At 55.2% G+C, this 20,388-nt stretch overlaps 3 protein-coding genes across 10 annotated transcripts in view; 2 read left to right on the top strand and 1 right to left on the bottom strand.

The window, feature by feature from the left end:
- Positions 1 to 11,599, top strand: part of LOC105498038 (polyamine modulated factor 1) — a 30,750-nt gene extending 19,151 nt beyond the window's left edge. The window contains exons 2-5 of one of the 3 annotated variants that reach the window (XM_071083680.1): positions 905 to 1,010; positions 2,515 to 2,615; positions 5,523 to 5,657; positions 10,954 to 11,599. In XM_071083680.1, coding sequence (XP_070939781.1) covers positions 905 to 1,010; positions 2,515 to 2,615; positions 5,523 to 5,657; positions 10,954 to 10,993 — 382 coding nt within the window. In that variant the 3' untranslated portion in view covers positions 10,994 to 11,599. Of the gene's footprint in view, positions 1 to 904; positions 1,011 to 2,514; positions 2,616 to 5,461; positions 5,658 to 10,953 lie in introns of all 3 variants that reach the window. The other 2 variants (XM_071083681.1, XM_011769793.3) reach the window with 2 other exon arrangements.
- Positions 11,600 to 11,892: 293 nt separating this feature from the next.
- Positions 11,893 to 14,872, top strand: BGLA (bone gamma-carboxyglutamate protein). The gene is made up of 4 exons (XM_011769795.3): positions 11,893 to 13,851; positions 14,109 to 14,147; positions 14,318 to 14,387; positions 14,589 to 14,872. The coding sequence occupies exons 1-4, from the start codon at positions 13,788 to 13,790 to the stop codon at positions 14,716 to 14,718; spliced, it is 303 nt and encodes a 100-aa protein (XP_011768097.1). The 5' UTR covers positions 11,893 to 13,787; the 3' UTR covers positions 14,719 to 14,872.
- Positions 14,873 to 14,969: 97 nt separating this feature from the next.
- On the bottom strand, positions 14,970 to 20,384 carry LOC105498045 (progestin and adipoQ receptor family member 6). Of its 6 annotated transcripts, none has more exons than XM_011769809.2 (8): positions 19,546 to 20,384; positions 18,308 to 18,383; positions 17,753 to 17,880; positions 17,412 to 17,617; positions 17,141 to 17,267; positions 16,690 to 16,786; positions 16,311 to 16,461; positions 14,970 to 15,956 (listed from the first exon to the last, which is right to left on the bottom strand). In XM_011769809.2, exons 2-8 carry the CDS (start codon positions 18,356 to 18,358, stop codon positions 15,682 to 15,684), a joined length of 1,035 nt encoding a protein of 344 aa, XP_011768111.1. In that variant the 5' UTR covers positions 18,359 to 18,383; positions 19,546 to 20,384; the 3' UTR covers positions 14,970 to 15,681. The 6 variants fall into 6 exon arrangements, with proteins under 6 accessions (XP_011768111.1, XP_011768110.1, XP_011768106.2 ...); XM_011769808.2 differs by having other exon boundaries at positions 19,599 to 20,384; XM_011769804.3 differs by lacking the exon at positions 19,546 to 20,384 and adding an exon at positions 18,972 to 19,519.
- Positions 20,385 to 20,388: the final 4 nt, after the last annotated feature.

The following is a 20,388-nucleotide window of genomic DNA, read 5'->3' as shown; positions in this document are numbered from 1 at the left end:
TTCAGGCTGGGCACTGGCTCACACTTGTAATCTTAGGACTTTAGGAGGCCGAGGTGGGTGGATCACCTGAGATCAGGAGTTCGAGACCAGCCTGGCCAACATGGCAAAACCCTGTCTGTACTCAAAATACAAAAATTAGCCAGGCGTGGTGGCGGGCACCTGTAATCCCAGCTACTTGGGAGGCTGAGGCTGGAGAATCGCTTGAACCCAGGAGGCGGAATTTGCAATGAGCCAAGATCACGCCACTGCACTCCAGCCTGGGCGACAGAGCGAGACTGCTCCAAGAAAAACAAAGGAAAGAAAATCAGGCTTCAACAATAAGAGAAATATATTACCTCGTGTAACAAGAAGCCCCAAAGTAGAGTGGCTGCAGGTTGGTGTAAACTCTGCCCTCAGGCCAGGGCCCCTATGGTTGCCAAAGAGCATCACCTGGATATAGTAATGTCCTTCAGAGAGAGCATCAGATGCTTTCTATGTGGCTCTTTTTAGGAGTAAGCCAGTCTTTCTCAGACGTCACATGCCCTGTCCTAATCCAAGTCCTTCAGGGCACTGGAATGACCAGAGGCTCTCAAAGTGTGGCTCCCCAGACCAGCACTATCAGCCTCACCTGAGAGCTTGTTAGAAACTGTGGAAGGAGTGGGGAGTAATCTTTAAGGGATAAACACTTAAACTCACCTGGGGCTCTCCTAAGAGGGAGTGGGGATGCTGATGGGGCATTGATGGGGTTGAACTCGTGCTTCAATGGCTCGTGCTTAGATAAGAGATTTGCATCCACTGCCTTTAACCAGGGCCATGAAGTGGACAGAGCTCAGAGTCCTGTAATGTGAAGCGGAGGTGCCCAGGCAGGCTGATGGCCGGCTACGTGCTTGGCCCTCCCCACCTTTGCTTCTCTCCTTCCCGCCAGCTACCAGAGATTCACTGACTGCTATAAGCGCTTCTACCAGTTGCAGCCTGACATCACACAGCGAATCTATGACAAGTTTATAGCTCAGTTGCAGACTTCTATCCGGGTGAGTGGCAGGAAGCCCGGCAGGTGCTGTTGACTTGGGTTCTATCTCCAGATTGTCAGTCTGCTGAGGGCAGCGGCCTCACCCTCTACCCCTCTGTCTCCTCAGCCCCCTAGAGCTGTCCTGGGTGCCCGGCAGGCTGCAGCATCCATCATCTCTCCCTTCCAAATGATGCGGGTATCTTAGATGCAGCCTTTGCTCACTGTCCTGTAATGTAATTACATGTTTTATGTTGCCTGCCCTCTAGACCATGCAAACTCAGCAAGGGCTGATGGGGTCTTTTTTTTTTTAAGTCAAGATCTTGCTCTGTCACCCAGGCTTGAGTATAGTGGCATAATCACAGCTCCCTGCAGCCTCAAACTCTGGGCTCAAGCAATCCTCCCACCTTGGCTTCCCAAAGTGCTGGGATTACATGAACTACCAGCCTACAGACTCTTTTTAAATATTTCCCACTTCAGGCCGGTATAGTGGCCCAAAATTTTAATTTTTTTCTTTCTTTTTGAGACAGGGTCTAGCTCTGTCACTCAGGCTGGAGTGCAGTGACGTGATCTCGGCTCACTGCAGCCTCTGCCTCCCAGGCTCAAACAATCCTCCTACTTCAGATTGAGTCACTGGGACTGCAGATGTGCACCACCACACCTAGCTAAAAAGATTTTTTAAATAAAAATAAATAAAACATTTTTCCCACTTTATATTTTATTTCCTTAATTTTTTTTTTTGTTTGTTTGTTTTTTGTTTTTTGTTTTTTTGAGACGAAGTCTCGCTATGCCGCCCAGGCTGGAGTGCCGTGGCCGGATCTCAGCTCACTGCAAGCTCCGCCTCCCGGGTTTACGCCATTCTCCTGCCTCAGCCTCCCGAGTAGCTGGGACTACAGGCGCCCACCACCTCGCCCGGCTAGTTTTTTGTATTTTTTAGTAGAGACGGGGTTTCACCGTGTTAGCCAGGATGGTCTTGATCTCCTGACCGCATGATCCGCCCGTCTCGGCCTCCCAAAGTGCTGGGATTACAGGCTTGAGCCACCGCGCCCGGCTCCTTAATTATTTTTGTTTGTTTTTTTTGAGGCAGAGTCTCACTCTGTTGCCCAGGCTATAGTGCAGTGGCGTGATCTCAACTCACTACAACTTCCGCCTCCCGGGTTCAGGTGATTCTTGTGCCTTAGCCTCCCGAGTAGCTGGGATGACAGGCGAGTGCCACCATGCCCAGCTAATTTTTTTTTTTTGTAGAGACAGGGTTTCACCATGTTAGCCAGGCTGGTCTCGAACTCCTGGCCTCAAGTGATCCACCCACCTTGGCCCTCCCAAAGTGCTGGGATTACAGGCGTGAGCCACGGCGCCCAGCCTATTTTCTTAATTTCAAGCCACATGTAGAAAAGTTGGAATGTTAGGGAAAGCATAAAGACCTAGAACAGAAATTAGCCAAAATCTTACCAAGTGCTGTTAGCAATTTAGCATATTTTTGCCATGAGCTCGTCTCGTGTCATTACAGCTCTTTCCTCCTTTCTCTTCAGGAGGAAATCTCTGACATCAAAGAGGAGGGGAACCTGGAAGCCGTCTTGAATGCCTTGGATAAAATTGTGGAAGAAGGCAAAGACCGCAAAGAGCCGGCCTGGTAAGAGTGGGGAGGGGAGGTGAGAAGGCACAGGAAAGAGGCAGCAATTAAGCTTTTTTTTTTTATTTCTAGAGTCAGGGTCTCACTATGTTGGCCAGGCTGGTCACAAACTCCTGGCCTTAAGCTGTCCTCCCGCCTTGACCTTCCGAAGTGCTGGGATTACAAGCTTGAGCTACAACACCTGGCCAATTCAGCTTCTTGAAGGAGACTTTAAAACTGACCCAAGCAGGGAGTGGTGACTCATGCCTGTAATCCCAGTTATTCAGGGGGCTGAGGTGGGAGGATCACTTGAGACCAGGAGTTCAAGAGTTCAGAAACAGCCTGGGCAATATAGTGAGACCCTGTCTCCAAAAAAGCTTTTAAAAGGCTGACCCCATGTCCACCATATCCATGAGATTCTGGGCTTGTTGCCTCTGAGAGAGAACCTTTTGACAGGGACAAGTAGAGCAGACAGACACCAAACAGTAACCGAAAGCTGTTGTATCGCACAGTTCCCTTCAGGGGAGGAGAGCCCCAGGTAAGCCATGTTGTTCAGGGGATTAGGGAGGGAAGTAGTCTGAGGCCAGACCGAAGAAGCCTTCCTGAGAGAGCTCATTTTAGGGCCTGTTGGGCCTGTGGGAGAAAGGGAGGGTGGGGGAGTAGGAGGCAGAATTGTGAGGTTTGGAATCACCATGTACATCTTACAGGTGTAGATGAGGCTGGTGGGGCAACTGGTTTTTATACATTTGTTCATTCAACAGGTTAGGGAGCACCTACTATATGCTTGATACTATTTTATTTTATTTTTTTGAGACGGAGTCTTGCTGTGTCACCCAGGTTGGAGTAAAGTGGTGTGATCTTGTCTCATTGCAACCTCTGTCTCCTGAGTTCAAGCAATTCTCCTGCTTCAGCCTCCTGAGTAGCTGGGATTACAGGCGCTCACCACCACGCCTGGCTAATTTTTGTATTTTTAGTAGAGACGGGTTTTCACCATGTTGGCCAGGCTGATCTTGAACTCCTGATCTCAGGTGATCCTCCTGCCTCAGCCTCCCAAAGTGCTGGGATTAAAGGTGTGAACCACCACGCCCGGCTTTGATACTGTTTTAGATGCCAGAAATTTAGCAGTGAACAAGACAGACCAAATATCTGCTCTCCTGGAGCTGACGTTTCAGCAGCAGCCGGCCACCTGGTACACCAAGTGTAAGGTGGAGAAGTGGGGCCTGGGATGAGCAGTGGAGAGCAGGGGCCAACAAGACCCCAGCAGCTGAGCCCCTGCCTCCCGCAACCCTCCCTCCCTTAGAATCCTAGGCCAGTGGCCGGGCGCGGTGGCTCAAGCCTGTAATCCCAGCACTTTGGGAGGCCGAGGCGGGCGGATCACAAGGTCAGGAGATCGAGACCACAGTGAAACCCCATCTCTACTAAAAATACAAAAAATTAGCCGGGCGCGGTGGCGGGCGCCTGTAGTCCCAGCTACTCAGGAGGCTGAGGCAGGAGAATGGCAGGAACCCGGGAGGCGGAGCTTGCAGTGAGCCGAGATCGCGCCACTGCACTCCAGCCTGGGCAACAGCGTGAGACTCCGTCTCAAAAAAAAAAAAAAAAGAATCCTAGGCCAGAGGGAGTAGAAATCTTTTTGGTAGTTTCCAACTTTTAAAAATGCTCTATGACCTTAATACTTAAGGGAATTAAGTTTCACAACTGAAAAAGAATTTTATTTTATTTTATTTTTTTGAGATGGAGTCTCACTTTGTTGCCCAGGCCAGGCTAGAGTACAGCAGTGCCATCTCAGCTCGCTGCAACCTTAGCCTCCCAGGTCCAAGCAATTCTCCTGCCTCAGCCTCCTGAGTAGCTGGGATTACAGGCGCCCGCCACCACGCCTGGCTAATTTTTGTACTTTTTGTAGAGACAGGGTTTCACCATGTTGGCCAGGCTGGTCCCAAACACCCCACCTCAGGTGACCCACCTGCCTTGGCCTCCTAAAGTGCTGAGATTACAGGCATGAGCTACCGCGCCCGGCCATTGAAAAAAATTTATTATTATTTTTTTTTGAGACGGAGTCTTGCTTGTCTCCCAGGCTGGAGTGCAGCAGCGTGATCTCGGCTCACTGAAAGCTCCACCTCGGGTTCACACCATTCTCCTGCCTCAGCCTCCCAAGTAGCTGGGACTACAGGCGCCCGCCACCTCGCTCAACTAATTTTTTGTTTTTCTAGTAGAGACGGGCTTTCACCATGTTAGCCAGGATGGTCTCGATCTCCTGACCTCGTGATCCTTCTGCCTTGGCCTCCCAAAGTGCTGGGATTACAGGCGTGAGCCACCGCGCCCGGCCTGAAAAAGAATTTTTAAAGAACTCACCGTGCCTTCCACCCACCTCTTGTGTAATCTTGCCTCCTCAGACTTGACTTTCCTTATCTTCCCAGAGCAGCCAGCACTTATGGGGGTCTCCCACAGTCTGGGCCCTCCGTCCGGAGCCACCCCCAACCTCTCCAACTCAGTCTGATGGACTGGAAGCACCAGCCAGGCAGTGGTCACAAGGACAGAGGCAGGGGCTAGAAAGCGACCCTGAAGGGTTCTGGATGGGGGAGTGTATGTGGAGGAGAGAAGGGGAATGTGGGGTATGGTCGGGAAGGCTAAGATAGGGGCTGAAGTGAGAAGGGGGAGAGGTGGACCCCTAAACATTGAAACCCAGGGACAGGAAGTGAGCATTCCTGTGAGGAACAGGTCTTGGGAGGTGAGAGACCATGGGAGAAACCTGGGAAGCCAGCCCAACTTGGGACAAGGTGGGCATGTCACCGAGTGGGCTTGGAAACCGAACCCTCTTCCACAAGGGCCTTCCGTCTCCCTTATTCCTTGTGCCCCATGTGGCCCTCCAGGCGCCCCAGCGGGATCCCAGAGAAGGATCTGCACAGCGTCATGGCACCCTACTTCCTGCAGCAACGGGACACCCTGCGGCGCCACGTGCAGAAACAGGAGGCTGAGAACCAGCAGCTGGCAGATGCCGTCCTGGCAGGGCGGAGGCAGGTGGAGGAGCTGCAGCTACAGGTCCAGGCCCGGCAGCAGGCCTGGCAGGTCAGTGTCCCAGCCTGCCTCTTCCTTTTCCATCTCTGATGGGCCCTCTGAGATCCGCTAATTGGTGGCTTCCTCCATTCCAACACAAGGGACCCCCACAGGGAGTAGGAGAGCTTGCCCCCTGGGGAACGGCCATGCATTGCCTCTCCTTGGGCATGTGCAGGAGTCTCTGCCAGCCTCAGCAGACAGTTTTCTCCCCCAGACCCTCCACCAGGCACGGGCGTGTGTTCCCCTGATGGAGCAGGTGAGGGCACAGGCCCAGAGAGGGCAGGTGACTCACCCAAGGTAACAGCACCTCCACAACAGATTTGGAGTTAAAACCTGGTGGTGGTTCTACTGCTCCATGTGACCACTGCCCAACATAGATACATACATTCTAAACCGGGTATGTGGTAGCGGGGTGGGTAGAGAACGAGAACGGAGGATGAGATAGTATTTTTTAAATTTGATACATCATATTTTACATATTTAAGAAGTACATGTGATACTTTGCTACATGCATAGAACGTGCAGTGATCAAGTCAGGGTATTTGAGGTGTTCACCACGTTGAGGATTTATCATTTCTATGTGTTGGGAGCAGTTCAAGACCTCTCTTCTAACTACTTTGGTTTTGGTTTTGTTCTGAGATGAAGGTCTTGCTATATTGCCCAGGCCAGTCTTGAACTCCTGGCCTCAAGCAGTCTTCCTGTCTCAGCCTCCTGAATAGCTGGGGTTACATGTGCTCATCACCGTACAAGGCTCTTAGCAACTTTGAAATATGGAGTACGTTGTCGTTAACTATAGTTACCTTACTCTATTGTTGAACAATAGAATTTACACCTTTTGCCTAACTATAAGTTTATACCATTAAACTACCTCTCTTCATCCCCCACCCCTTCCCCCAGCCTCTGTTAACTATCATTCTTTACCTTTATGAGATCAACTTTTATCTGCATCCTCACTAGCATGTTATTTTTTTCTTTTTTTTTTCCTGAGACGGAGTCTTGCTCTGTCGCCCAGGCTGGAGTACAGTGGCACGATCTCACCTCACTGCAACCTCTGCCTCCTGGGTTCAAGCGCTCCTCCCACCTCAGCCTCCCGAATAGCTGGGACTATAGGCGCCCGCCACCACGCCCAGCTACTTTTTGTATTTTTAGTAGAGACAGGGTTTCACCATGTTGGCCAGGATGGTCTCGAACTCTTTTTTTTTTTTTTTTTGAGACGGAGTCTCGCTCTGTCGCCCAGGCTGGAGTGCAGTGGCGCGATCTCGGCTCACTGCAAGCTCTGCCTCCCGGGTTCACGCCATTCTCCTGCCTCAGCCTTCTGAGTAGCTGGGACTACAGGTGCCCGCCACCCCGCCCGGCTAATTTTTTGTATTTTTAGTAGAGACGGGGTTTCACCGTGGTCTCGATCTCCTGACCTTGTGATCTGCCCGCCTCGGCCTCCCAAAGTGCTGGGATTACAGGCATGAGCCACCACGCCCGGCCTGGTCTCGAACTCTTGACCTTGTGATCCACCCGCCTCGGCCTCCCAAAGTGCTGGGATTACAGGTGTGAGCCACCACCCCCAGCCTGTCTTTTTAATAATAGCCATTGTAGCCCAGGCGTGGCGGCTCATGCCTGTAATCCCAGCATTTTGGAAGGCCGAGGTGAGCGGATCACAAGGTCAGGAGTTCGAGACCAGCCTGGCCAACATGGTGAAACCCTGTCTCTACTAAAAATACGAAAATTAGCCGGGCGTGGTGGCGGGCACCTGTAGTCCCAGCTGCTCAGGAGACTGAGGTGGGATCAATCATTTAAACCCAGGAGGCAGAGGTTGCAGTGAGCCGAGACCATGCCATTGCACTCCAGCCTGGGTGACAGAGTCAGGGTCTGTCTCAAAAAAAAAAAAAGGTAATAATAGCCATTCTAGGCTGGGTGCAGTGGCCTGTTATCCTAGCACGTTGGGAGGCTGAGGAGGGAGGATCATTTGAGCCCAGGAGTTCAAGACCAGCCTAGGCAACATTGGGAGACCCCATCTCAATAATAATAATAATAATAATAGCCAGGCATGTTGGTGCACACCTGCAGTCCCAGCTACTTGTGCGGCTGAGGCAGGAGGATCACCTGAGCCCGAGAGATTGAAGCTGCAGTGAGCCATGATTATGCCACTGCACTCCAGCCTGGGTGACAGAGCAAAACCCTGTCTCCAAAAAATAAAAAAATTTTTAAAAAGTAGCCATTTTTGGCCGGGCGCGGTGGCTCACGCCTGTAATCCCAGCACTTTGGGAGGCCGAGGCGGGCGGATCACAAGGTCAGGAGATCGAGACCATGGTGAAACCCCGTCTCTACTAAAAAAAAATAGAAAAAATTAGCCGGGCGCGTGGCGGGCGCCTGTGGTCCCAGCTACTCGGGAGGCTGAGGCCGGAGAATGGCGTGAACCCGGGAGGCGGAGCTTGCAGTGAGCCGAGATTGCGCCACTGCATGCACTCCAGCCTGGGCGACAGAGCGAGACTCCGTCTCAAAAAAAAAAAAAAAAAAAAAAAAAAGTAGCCATTTTAACTGGGGTAAGGTGATATCTCATTGTGTTTTGTTTTTTGGTTTTTGTTTTTTTTTGAGACAGAGTCTCGCCCTGTCTCCCAGACTGGAGTGCAGTGGTGTAGTTGTGGCTCACTGCAACCTCTGCCTCACGGGTTCAGTGATTCTCCTATCTAAGCCTCCCAAGTAGCTGGGATTACAGGAACCTGCCACCACATCCAGCTAATTTCTGTATTTTTAGTAGAGATGGGGTCTCACCATGTTGGCCAAGCTGGTCTTGAACTTCTGACCTCAAATGATCCACCCACCTTGGCCTCCCAAAGTGCTGGGATTACAGGTGTGAGCCACCGTACCTGGCTTTTGTTTTCTGAGGCAGAGTCTCACTCTGTTGCCCAGACTGGAGTGCAGTGGCACGATCTCAGCTCACTGCAACCTCCACTTCCCAGGTTCAAGCCATTCTCATGCCTCAGCCTCCTGAGTAGCTGGGATTCCAGGCGTGAGCTGCCACATCCAGCTAGATTTTGTATTTTTAGTGGAGATGGAGTTTCACCATGTTGGCCAGGCTGGTCTCAAACTCCTGGGCTCAAGCAATTCACCCACCTCAGCCTCACAACGTGCTGGGATTACAGACGTGAGCCACCACACCCGGCCCCAAAAATGTTCTATTTTAACTTTTTTTTTTTGAGACAGTCTTGCTCTATTGCCCAGGCTGGAGTGCAGTGGCATGATCTTGGTTCACTGCAAACGTCTGCCTCCCGAGTTCAAATGATTCTCCTGCCTCAGCCTCCCGAGTAGCTGGGATTACAGGTACCTGCTGTCATGGCTGGTTAATTTTTGTATTTTTAGTAGAGACAGGGTTTCACCATGTTGGCCAGGCTGGGCTCAAACTTCTGGCCTCAGGTGATCCACCTGCCACAGCCTCCCAAAGTGCTGAAATTACCCATTGTATGTTCTTGACGCCTTTGCTGACAGTTGGCCATAAGTATATGGATTTATTTCTGAGTCTGTATTCTGTTGTTTTTTTTTTTTTTTTTTTTTTGAGGCGGAGTCTCGCTCTGTCGCCCAGGCCGGAGTGCAGTGGCCAAATCTCAGCTCACTGCAAGCTCCGCCTCCCGGGTTCAAGCGATTCTCCTGCCTCAGCCTCCCGAGTAGCCGGGACTACAGGCACCCGCCACTGCGCCCAGCTAGTTTTTTGTATTTTTTAGTAGAGACGGGGTTTCACCACTTTAGCCAGGATGGTCTCGATCTCCTGACCTCGTGATCCGCCCGTCTCGGCCTCCCAAAGTGCAGGGATTACAGGCTTGAGCCACCGCGCCCGGCCCTGAGTCTGTATTCTGTTATGCTGTTGGTTATGTGTTTGTTCCTATTTATTTATTTATTTATTTATGTGTCTGTTCTTATAACAGTACCAGTGCTGTTTTGGTTACTATAGCCTTGTACAATTTGAAATCAGGTAGTGTGATGCCTCCAGCTTTGTTCTTTGTGCTCAGGATTATTTTGACTATCTGCCATTGCCTGATATTTGAATAATATGTATATTAGAATGATTTGTAGAGCCTTCACACATCTAACACATATCCTCCATGCCACAATTGTGTGTCCTTTGAGGGTGAACTTAACTTTTGAAAGTGGCCTGACGTTACTTGGGGCCACGTTGGGTAAAGAAAGGAGAAGAAGAGGATCAAGCTGGATGGCACAGGTAGCAGCTTGGCTGCACCTCGATGAGACAGATTTTCCTATGGGCTCCAAGTGCATTTCCAAGAGAAGCTTTCTGGTAGGGCTCAAGTGGCGGCATCTCTGTCGAACTCCCTCCATCCATCATGTCAGCATCCAATTGACATCTACTTATAGCCACTTGGCAGCCCCTTCCTGGGGCAAACCCTCATATTCCTGAGGGTTACAGGTCCCCAAATTTATGGCTCCCGGATCTCCCTGGTCTTCTCTTCCCAATACCAGTTAGCTGCAGCCTGAAGGCCCTGCCACAGCTTAGGAAGGGCCCTGGCCAGGAGGCAGTGGCAAGTGGAAGGCTGGCAGCTGCTCTGCTCCCTACTGTCCCCACTCCCTCTGCTCTCCCCACGTCACAGACTGGCCTGCGGGACCGGGCAGCAGGCACAAAAGTGGTAGTGACCAAGGCCCCCACCCTAAGCCTGGTGCCATCTTGCAGGGCACAACTCCAAGTTGTGTCTCGGGCACTCCCAGGGCCCCCTGCTGAGTCCTCAGGCAAGGCGCTGCTCCACCATCACTACTCAGTCACCATGAGGCCATGGGTCACTCCTGTCTCTGGGTCCTGGCTTCCAAATTGGCTGGATAATGATCCCAGGGCCTCACCAGCTCTGGGATACAGTGCTATCCTAAGAGGGACAAAGCCCTCTGCTCTTAAAGCCATGCCCCACCTATTCCAGCTACAGACCTTCATGTTGTTTGATGTGGGCAATTTCCATGTCTGTAACTCAACTGAAAGTTTATTTAATTCAAGAAAGTTTCTCGCCAGAAAGCTCTGTTGAGGTCAGAGGATTGAAGGACCACTTTGGGGACCCTTGCTGAAGATGGGCTCTGCTCCGGGGATGCCCAGCCTAGGTGGTCACAGAACCCAGCTTGCTATAAATAGCAAGCTTGCCGAATGGTACAGACTTTCTAATGTGTCTTCATCCTAACATGCTCTGCAGGGCCATGACTTAAGCCACAGACTCCATCCATATTGTCCTGGGGGAAACCCCAGGCCTGGGGTCAGGGACAGTGGAGGGCAAGGATTTGGGTTTTCTCAGATCCCAGTTTGTCTGTTGTCTCCCATTGATTTCAGGCTCTACACAGAGAACAGAGAGAGCTGGTTGCTGTGCTGAGGGAGCCTGAGTGAGGAGACCGCCAGGCCCAGAAGCAGAGGGCAGTCAAGGTCAAGAGCTTGTGGCCAGCATGCCTGGCCTGGGCGGCCTGCCTCTGAGAACGGCTGAAATGCTGCCCAGTCCCTCAGCAGTGATGGAATTTGCTGGAGGACTAGGCCAGAGAAAGCCTCATTGCCACTGTGCCTTTGGGGTACCCTTGGGGTTGGACATACACCCCCTTTAGATTCCTCTGTTTCTTCTACCTGGATAATTCTTGGCCATGTTCTCTCTTCTTTAGGTTCAGGTCAGCTTTGCCCCTCCGCCCCACTTCTGCTGGTTCCTGAGCCCTTTTCCCTGGGCCTGGCTTGGAGAATCTGTTTTCAATCTCCACTGATTGCCCCCTTGCTGCCCAGCCCAGGGACCTTTACCATGTTCTCCCCACATCCGTAAATAAACTTCCTCCACTACACTGTAATCTGTGAGGATGCTTCCTCTGCCTGGCCTCTCTTGGGCCAAGTCTTCAGTCGTGGTCCTCTGGGAGCCTCCAGGCAGGGGTGGGTTGGCAAGGGGCTTACCAGACCATGTGCGGAGAGCAGCAGAACCCCTTGTACAAAAACCAGGACCCCTGGGTTCCCTGTGGATAGGATGAGCTGCCAAGGAGGTGTCACTCTTGGCACCCTCCAAGAATCATTACGGCCGGGCGCGGTGGCTCATGCCTGTAATCCCAGCACTTTGGGAGGCCCAAAGTGAATCACCTGAGGTCAGGAGTTCGAGACCAGCCTGGCCAACATGGTGAAACCCTGTCTCTACTAAAAATACAAAATTAGGCCAGGTGCAGTGGCTCATGCCTGTAATCCTAGCACTTTGGGAGGCTGAGGTGGGCAGATCACCTGAGGTCAGGAGTTCGAGACCAGCCTGGCCAACATGGTGAAACCCTGTCTCTACTAAAAATACAAAATTAGGCCAGGTGCAGTGGCTCATGCCTGTAATCCTAGCACTTTGGGAGGCTGAGGTGGGCAGATCACCTGAGGTCAGGAGTTCGAGACCAGCCTGGCTAAATGGTGAAACCCCATATCTACTAAAAATATAAAATTAGCCAGACATGGTGGCATGTGCCTGTAATCCTAGCTACTCGGGGGGCTGAGGCAGGAGAGTCACTTGAATCCGGGAGGTGGAGGTTGCAGTGAGCCAAGATTGCGCCACTGCACTCCAGCCTGGGCAACAAGAGTGAAACTCCATCTCAAAAAAAAATTAGCTGGGCATTAGAACGTGCCTCTAATCCCAGCTACTCGAGAGGCTGAGGCAGGAGAATTGCTTGAACCTGGGAGGCAGAGGTTGCAGTGAGCCGAGATGGCGCCATTGTACTCCTGCCTGGGCGACAGAGCGAGACTCCGTCTCAAAAAAAAAAGAATCGCGGGCACTTTGTTTCTCTTGCTTCTTCTACTTCATTCTTCTGCCAGGGCAGCCAAAGGCAGGATGGGTGCTTCCTGGATCCGCCAAGGGGGAAAGGGGTTGGGTGTGGATGGGGGCAGAACTTTTCCCTAGTGAGGGCTTTGGTGAGGTCTGCCAGAGGCACACTGGGGACACAGGCAAGCATCAGGTGGCCCCCACTTCCCCCCTCCCATAAACAGCACTCAGCTCAGTCTCCCTCTGCCCACTTTGTTACCATGGAGCTGTGGCATTCAAGCATTCAAATGCCTTGCTCCTGTCAGGCCTGCCCCGTTGGGTGCTTTGTTTACTTGTCAGGTTGGGCAGATGGTCTCAAGCCCTGGTTGGTTGGTGGGTGGGTGAGTGACACAGGTTAGACAGGGGAAGGTCCCAGGACACCTCTTCCCTCTCTGGGCTGACCTGAGGCAGTGGAGGCTCTCAGGTGTGGGATGGGTTTTCAGGCTGGGTGGTTCTGTACCGTAGAGGACAGGCCTTCCTATCGCTTACAGGAGCACTACGGGAGGGCAGGTCCCTCCCCAGGGTGGTTAACACCGTGGAGGCTGCAGGGTCAGGAGGAGAATCGGGGGGACCGGGAGGGCGGAGGCACACTCCATCTCCATGCTCCTCAGGCCCTGCCTCCCTGCCTTGTGCCTGTGTACCTGGCAGTCACAGCCACCTAGCGTGTCCCAGAGGCCAACCAGTTGACCTCATCTGCCCAGCCCCACCTCCATTGGCTTTGGCTCTTGGCCTTGTGCCGCCCGACCCTTTCTCCTGTCCTGATGTGCAGGGCCTGAGCCATCGAGCTGCGCCCACAGCAGACTGCCTTTGGTGTCTCACCGGGTGAACGAGGGCATTGCGAGGCATCTCCTCCCTGGGTTTGGCTCCTGCCTACGGGGCTGACAGTAGAAATCACAGGCTGTGAGACAGCTGGAGCCCAGCTCTGCTTGAACCTATTTTAGGTCTCTGACCCCTGCTTCCTCTTTAGAATCTCCTTAGAGCTCAGCCAGTGCTCAACCTGAGGCTGGGGGTCTCTGAAGAAGAGTGAGTCGGGGCTGAGGGGTCTCGGGCTGCCCCCTGAGGAAGGGGCCAGAGGCAGTGTCAAGAGCCGGGCAGTCTGATTGTAGCTCACCCTCCATCACTCCCAGGGGCCCCTGGCCTGGCAGCCGCAGCTCCCAACCACAGTATCCTTTGGGGTTTGGCCTACGGAGCTGGGGCGGATGACCCTCAAATAGCCCTGGCAGATTCCCCCTAGACCCGCCTGCACCATGGTCAGGCACGCCCCTCCTCATCACCGGGACACAGCCCAGAGGGTATAAACAGTGCTGGAGGCTGGCGGGGCAGGCCAGCTGAGTCCTGAGCAGGAGCCCAACACAGCCACTGAGACGCCATGAGAGCCCTCACACTCCTCGCCCTGCTGGCCCTGGCCACACTTTGCATCACTGGCCAGGCAGGTGAGTGCCCCCACCTCCCCTCAGGCCGCACAGCAGTGGGGGCTGAGAAAAGGAAGCACCATGGCCCACCTCTTCTCACCCCTTTGGCTGGCAGTCCCTTTGCAGTCTAATCACCCTGTTGCAGGCTCAATCCATTTGCCCCAGCTCTGCCCTTGCAGAGGGAGAGGAAGGAAGAGCAAGCTGCCCGAGACACAGGGGAAGGAGGATGAGAGCCCTGGGGATGAGCAGGGGTGAACCAGGCTCCCTTTCCTTTGCAGGTGCGAAACCCAGCGGTGCAGAGTCCAGCAAAGGTGCAGGTAAGAGGATGGACCTGATGGGCTCCTGGACCCTCCCTTCTCACCTTGGTCCCTCAGTCTCATTCCCCTACTCCTGCCACCTCCTGTCTGGCTGTCAGGAAGGCCAGCCTGCTGCCAACCTGATCCTCCCAAACCCAGAGCCACCTGATTCCTGCCCCTCTGCTCCACAGCCTTTGTGTCCAAGCAGGAGGGCAGCGAGGTGGTGAAGAGACCCAGGCGCTACCTGTATCAATGGCTGGGGTGAGAGAAAAGGCAGAGCTGGGCCAAGGCCCTGCCTCTCCGGGATGGTCTGTGGGGGAGCTGCAGCAGGGAGTGGCCTCTCTGGGCTGTGGTGGGGGAACAGGCAGCCAGCCCTGGTGGGGACCCTGGAGCCCCATGTGTAGTGAGAGGAGGGATGGGCATTTTGCACGGGGGCTGATGCCACCACGTCGGGTGTCTCAGAGCCCCAGCCCCCTACCCAGATCCCCTGGAGCCCAAGAGGGAGGTGTGTGAGCTCAATCCGGACTGTGACGAGCTGGCTGACCACATCGGCTTCCAGGAGGCCTATCGGCGCTTCTACGGCCCGGTCTAGGGTGTCGCTCCGCTGGCCTGGCCGGCAAACCCAGTTCTGCTCCTCTCCAGGCCCCCTTCTTTCCCCTTCCCCTTGCCCTTGCCCTGACCTCCCAGCCCTATGGATGTGGGGTCCCCATCATCCAGCTGCTCCCAAATAAACTTCAAAAGAGGAATCCGTGGACCTGTGAATCTGTCCAGTTTATGGAGTGTGGGAGGGAGGTGTCAGGAGGATGGGGGTGAGGAGGTTTTACCTTCTTCAGTTCTAGAAAGTGCTTTCCAAAGTTTTATTTTTTTATTTGTACCTGCCTTGTTCCAGAAAACATTGAAGGTGGCTTCCTAAAGTCTTAACTAGGGATCCCCCCTCTAGCCTAGGACCCTCCTCCCCACACCTCAATCCACTGAACCATCCATAATGCACCCAGATAGGCCCACCCCCAAAAGCCTGGACACCTTGAGTACACAGTTATGACCAGGACAGACTCATCTCTATAGGCAAATAGCTGCTGGCAAACTGGCATTACCTGGTTTGTGGGGATGGGGGGCAAGTGTGTGGCCTCTCGGCCTGGTTAGCAAGAAGCATTTGGGGTAGGCCTAGGTTAGTCGTGTTAGTTCTTCCCTGTGCTGAGCAGACTTCAGGAGCACCAGAAATGGAGCCAGATGAAAGGACCCCAACACCTCCTGGCCCCAACCTTTGACAGAGTGTGGGGGCATCTTCAGCCTGGACACGCATGCATCTCCCCTCTCAAGACCCTCAGCACTTCCTCTACTCCCATCAAGAGCCCCCTCACAGTCCCGCTCACACTCTGCCATTCCCCCTAGACACCCCTCCTCTCCTCTGCCCTCTCTCCTGTGCCCTCTCTCCTCAGCCCCTGTTGGTTCCAAGCTGAGATGTGTCCCCACCTGATTAGGCCCAACTCTGGGCTCCTCCTCAGCACGGGGGCCTGGCCTCTGCCCCCTCCAGGGCAGGGTCAGGGATGGGGCTTCACTGTTGTTTGGCCTGAGTACCCCCCTCCAGTGGGCCACCCTGCAGCAGAGGGCATGTACCGGGGGCCCGAAGCAGGGAGGCGGTGAAAGCAGCAATGATGAGTAGGTTCCCGGCTACAGCCAAGACCAGTGTGGCCACTGTGCCTGCCAGGCCCAGGGCAGGTTCCTGTGTGGCCAGCCAGGCTCTGCGCGATCCCATATCAGCCAGCACTGCCTCCAGCTGGAAGTGGGTGCCCAGCACTGCACAGATGTGGAATAGCTGGTGGCTGTGGCCTGTGGAGAGGATGGGCAGGTCAGAGCCACACCTTTCCAAGTGCAAGTCACCCCATCCTCTGGGCCTGCTACTCCCCTATTGAGAATTAAGAAACCCTGACTCCCAGAGTGACTGAAAGGAGCGAATGAGCATTTGTGCATGTGGCCCCAGCACACATGCTACTAGTTTTGCTACCTGAGAATTGGCAGGTGGAGGACCCTTCCAGTGATGCTCTCGTTAGAGGAAAACAGGGAAGTCCCTCCTATAATTTGCCTCCATCCTGGGGTTGTAATACCCATTTACCCAGTTCATTCTGTGCTCTAGGAAGCCATCTGCCCCTGCCTCTTCCCGGGCCGGGCCAGGCGTGCCCTCACCGATGTAGTCAAAGCGTCCTGGTGCCAGCCTTTCAGGCAGGTGGGAGGCGAAGAGGAAGCCAGTGAGCAGCGCACAGAAGAGGTGGTAGCCATGGCTGGTGCTCAGGACCTCCTGCCCACAGCTGTGGCCCCTGCCCCAGCACAGCCCGAGCTGGCAAAGGAAAAGAGACTGCTGGAGAGGGACTTGGGAGCCAAAACATAGGGAGTGTCTGGGATCTGGTGAGGAGGCAGAGCGGGCGGGCACAGCTAGGCAGGGTGCTGGACCAGAAGAGAGGCGGCTGGGCTGAGGCAGGGACTGAGGGGGCAAGGCTGGAAGTGGGCACTTTGAGGGTCTGGACAGGAAAGCAGGTGTCTGGGCACGGGCCCCAGGCCTCCTTACCCGATAAAAGAGTGGGAGGTTGTCGAACAGGAAGGGATAGGCGAAGGCTGCTGTGCGGAGAACCTTACTGAGCCCAGGGCTTTCCAGCTCCAGGAAACTGGGAGGCGGGAGGAAAAGGCTGGTCACCATCGCTGTGCTCAGGGTAGGGGTCAGGAAAGGCAAGAGGACTTGGGCAAAGATGGAATATCAGCACAGCCTGCAGCTAAGAAAACCCTTAGGGCATATGACCTGTGTAAACGACCACATCTGTATGTGGGGATAAAGACATCTGCCTTTTATGGTGGCTTGTGAGAATTAAAGGAGACAGCATGGGTATGAGCATACAGGGTCTGACAGAGGAAGTCCTCAGTACATGGTCCCGATGTCACTAATGCTGTTTGAGAGCAGTGAGGTGTGTCCTCTCCTGTGCCTCCGCCTTCCCCGTCCCCACCGGAGGGGCCTGGGAACCCACCGGGAGTAGCAGGAGAGGCCGGTGCACAAGAAGGAGTTGAGTGCGGCGGCAGGCACAAAGAACTGGTGCAGGCGGCCGTGCAGCCAGGAGGCCGGCATGGAGTAGGCGGCATAGGGGAAGGCGCAGCCTGCGGTGAGGTCGGGGCGTGCAGCTGAGGCCTGAGGGGCACGCCCCTATGTCCCGTGTACCACCCCTCGACCTGCTCCGGGACGCCCAGACCCCGCGCTGCCGCGCTCCCGCGCTCCCGCGCTCCCGCGCCTGTCCGGCTCACCCAGGCTGTAGAGGCTGAGCGCGCCGTAGTCCAGGAAGTAGCAGATGTGGCGCGCGCGGGGCGACATGGAGCTGAAGGTGTGCGCGCAGCACGACGCGAAGGGGTAGAGGCAGGCGGGCAGCAGGAAGACCAGCAGCGGCCAGTGGTACGGCTCCGCGCGGAAGCCGGGGCCGCCCGCCAGCGCCAGGAGCCGCCACAGGAAGTACCTGCGGCGGGCGCGTGCTCAGGCCGCCGTGGACCCCCGCGACTGCTGCTGCAGCCCGTGGGCCTGGACGGTCCCTGCCCGCCTGGGTACCCCCTCTGAGCTCAAGGCCGCGGCCTGGGGCAGAGCCTCCCCTCACCAGGTGGGCACGAAGTGAGTCCAGATGTTGACCGTCTCGTTGGTCATCTGGAAGGAGCTGAGAACACAGTCCAAAGCCGAGCTGGTGGGGCGGCGGTAGCCAGACATGATGCCATCTTCCCAGAACACCTAGGGTAGTGGTGGGAGAGGAGGGGCGTCACTGTGCCCCGACCCTTTCCCTCCATTTGAGATCTCTGGAAGCAGGGTCAAAGAGGCTGGGCTGGAGACCAACGTAGCCCCCAAGCCAAACTGAATCTGATCTGATCTTACCACAGGTCCCAGCACCCACAACCCGCAAAACAGATGGGAAACCGAAGAGCCAGAGTGGGGTGGGGTGGGGGTGGGGCGCAGCACACAGGGCGCTCTGGGGAAGGGGACTCCAGATGGAGGGCCACAAGCTTGTTCCTCAGAGAAGAGAGGAAGAGCCTCACACTGGAAAGGGAGAGTAAGAGTTCGCCTGCAGGAGGGGCTGCCCCAATAGCTAAAAGAGAATGTCAGCCCCTAGTCAGTCCTCTAGGCAATGGGGGTTGGTGGGTCAGTGAATGGAGCCCCTCACCCGGGGGACCTGGTGGACTTGAAGAAGTTGGGGCAGCTTGAGACTGAGCATGGTGGCCTGGCACCTCCACGTTGACCTAGAGACAGAGCAGGGGATAGGGGATCAGATATCTGCCCCCATCCACAGGCCCCTTTCACCTGGGTTCAGCCCCAGGATGGGCAGCACGTGTGGGAGGCAGATGGCACCCTCCCTCCTGGAGCTGCTTCCTTCAGGCCCAGGGAGGCTGGTCCACCTTCCCCAGCCCTTGCACCACTTAACTCCAACCCCTGTTCTCCTTGGGGCATTCAGTCCCCACACTGAGGGGCTTGGCGGCCTCAGCCCAGCATGGAGTGGTGGAGTCCTCCCAGCCGGGAGGCTGCCCCAAATAGTGATCCAAACCCCCAGGCTCCCAGTTTGTGTCTCGGGAAGAACTCTGACTCCTGGAGGCCAGCACAGAGACAGCCCGGGTACCACTCCCTGCCCCACCAGAATGTGCTTCGCCCACAGTGCCCGAGCTGAGCACAGAACACTCTTGGCACTCAGAATCTCTGGAGAAGCCAGATGCCATCAGGTGGGACAAGGAGTTGGGGGATGCCTGGCTTTTCTCTGAGGACTATACTTGTGCCCCCCAGGAGAGTTTTGGGGTCCCTGCCCCTCCTGAGCCCCATATCCCTCAGCCCCAGACCTGTGCACTGCCTCCAGGTGGCCGCGGCTCTGCTGCCCTGCTGGCCTCTCCCGGCACATTCCTTGGCACAAGTGGAGGGGCTGGGCCAGCTGGGCAGGCGGAGCTGCCCCAGGAGGAGGACTAGGACACTCCCCCCACCAACCCAGGCCAAAACTTTGCAGCAACTCTAGAGCCTCGTCCCTCCTCTTCCTGCCACCAGCAATGCATCCGTGTTTTTGCTGCATGCACTCTGGGGCTTGCACCAGCAGTCACCCCCCAGCCTCTGCCCCTGAGATGGGTGCTGGAGACCCTGCTGGGCACAGGGCAAACCTGGCCCTAGTCCCTGCACCCCAGCAGAACAAAGATGGATGAGGGCCTCCCAGGGTATCCTTTGCTTGCTCCCACAAGTGGGATGGGGGAGTTCTCCCCTATCCTGAGTGTTGCCCATCTATCTGGGGAAGGAGTGAGGAATACACTGGGGTCTAGCTCCCCTCACGGTGCCTTCCCTTAGTAGTAGGGTTTGGAGATCTCTGGAGTGGGGTGTGTGCAGTTGCTGTGGGAATGGGGGAGGGACGGCTGGAGCAAGGTGCTTTACCTCTATTTCCCCAGAGAGGTGGTGTCAGAGCCCCAGAAGGTGAGCTTCCTTACCCAGAGCTTGGCGGGTGCTCCTAAGCTGGTGGGTCAGCAGGCCCAGGGCTCCACGGGCGGAGTCCGAGGCTGCTGCCAGCCAGGCTGATGGAGGAGAGGGGCCAGGCCTGGGCGGGGAGTGGGGAGACAAAGGGGAGCCAGGGAACAATCCCAGCCTTGTCCAGCCTCCAGGGAGCAGCACGGGGTGGCCCAGCCCCATTAGCAGGCAGCTCACTCGGCCGCCTGCACACAGCCAGCTCCTCTAGCACAACCCAAACTCCCTGTGCTGACTGGCTAGAATAGGCTAGGGGCCCAAGCCAGGATGTGGCCACGGTGCTGTCGAGTCCCCCGGGCGACTCAGAGCAGTTTCCTTGTTCCAGGTTCTCCCAGCAGTTAAGGACAGCTCTGCCTTAGGCTGGCAGAGGAACCCAAATCCCCAAATGCGGAACCTGTTTCAGAAGCCCTCTCTCACCATGCTTTGCTGCCTTTTAGCACCTGGTGCTGGGTGGGGCTCAGAGCAAACTGCCTGTGGTAAATGTTGGTTCTACCATGCGGGATTCACCAGGCTCACCACCTCCCCATCCCCACCCTGAACACAATTTGAAGTGCCAATCTTTGCAGGACAGGCACTTGAGGACTCAGAGGCTGGTTTCAAGGCTCACCTCCCCCACCCCCTTGAGGAAGAGGACCCAGCTGATGACAGTGAACCAACCCCAGGCAGGGATGTTGCTGGCAGGAGATTTTCACTATCACCCCTGCAAAGGCACCGCCTCAGTTTACAGGGTCAAGGAGCTTGACAGTGTCTATCAAA

Source organism: Macaca nemestrina, chromosome 1, assembly GCF_043159975.1.
Source record: "Macaca nemestrina isolate mMacNem1 chromosome 1, mMacNem.hap1, whole genome shotgun sequence".
In the NCBI taxonomy this organism is placed as follows: Eukaryota; Metazoa; Chordata; class Mammalia; order Primates; family Cercopithecidae; genus Macaca; species Macaca nemestrina.
The sequence above is the reverse complement of the archived record's forward strand: the minus strand, read 5'-3'. Positions and strand labels throughout refer to the sequence as shown.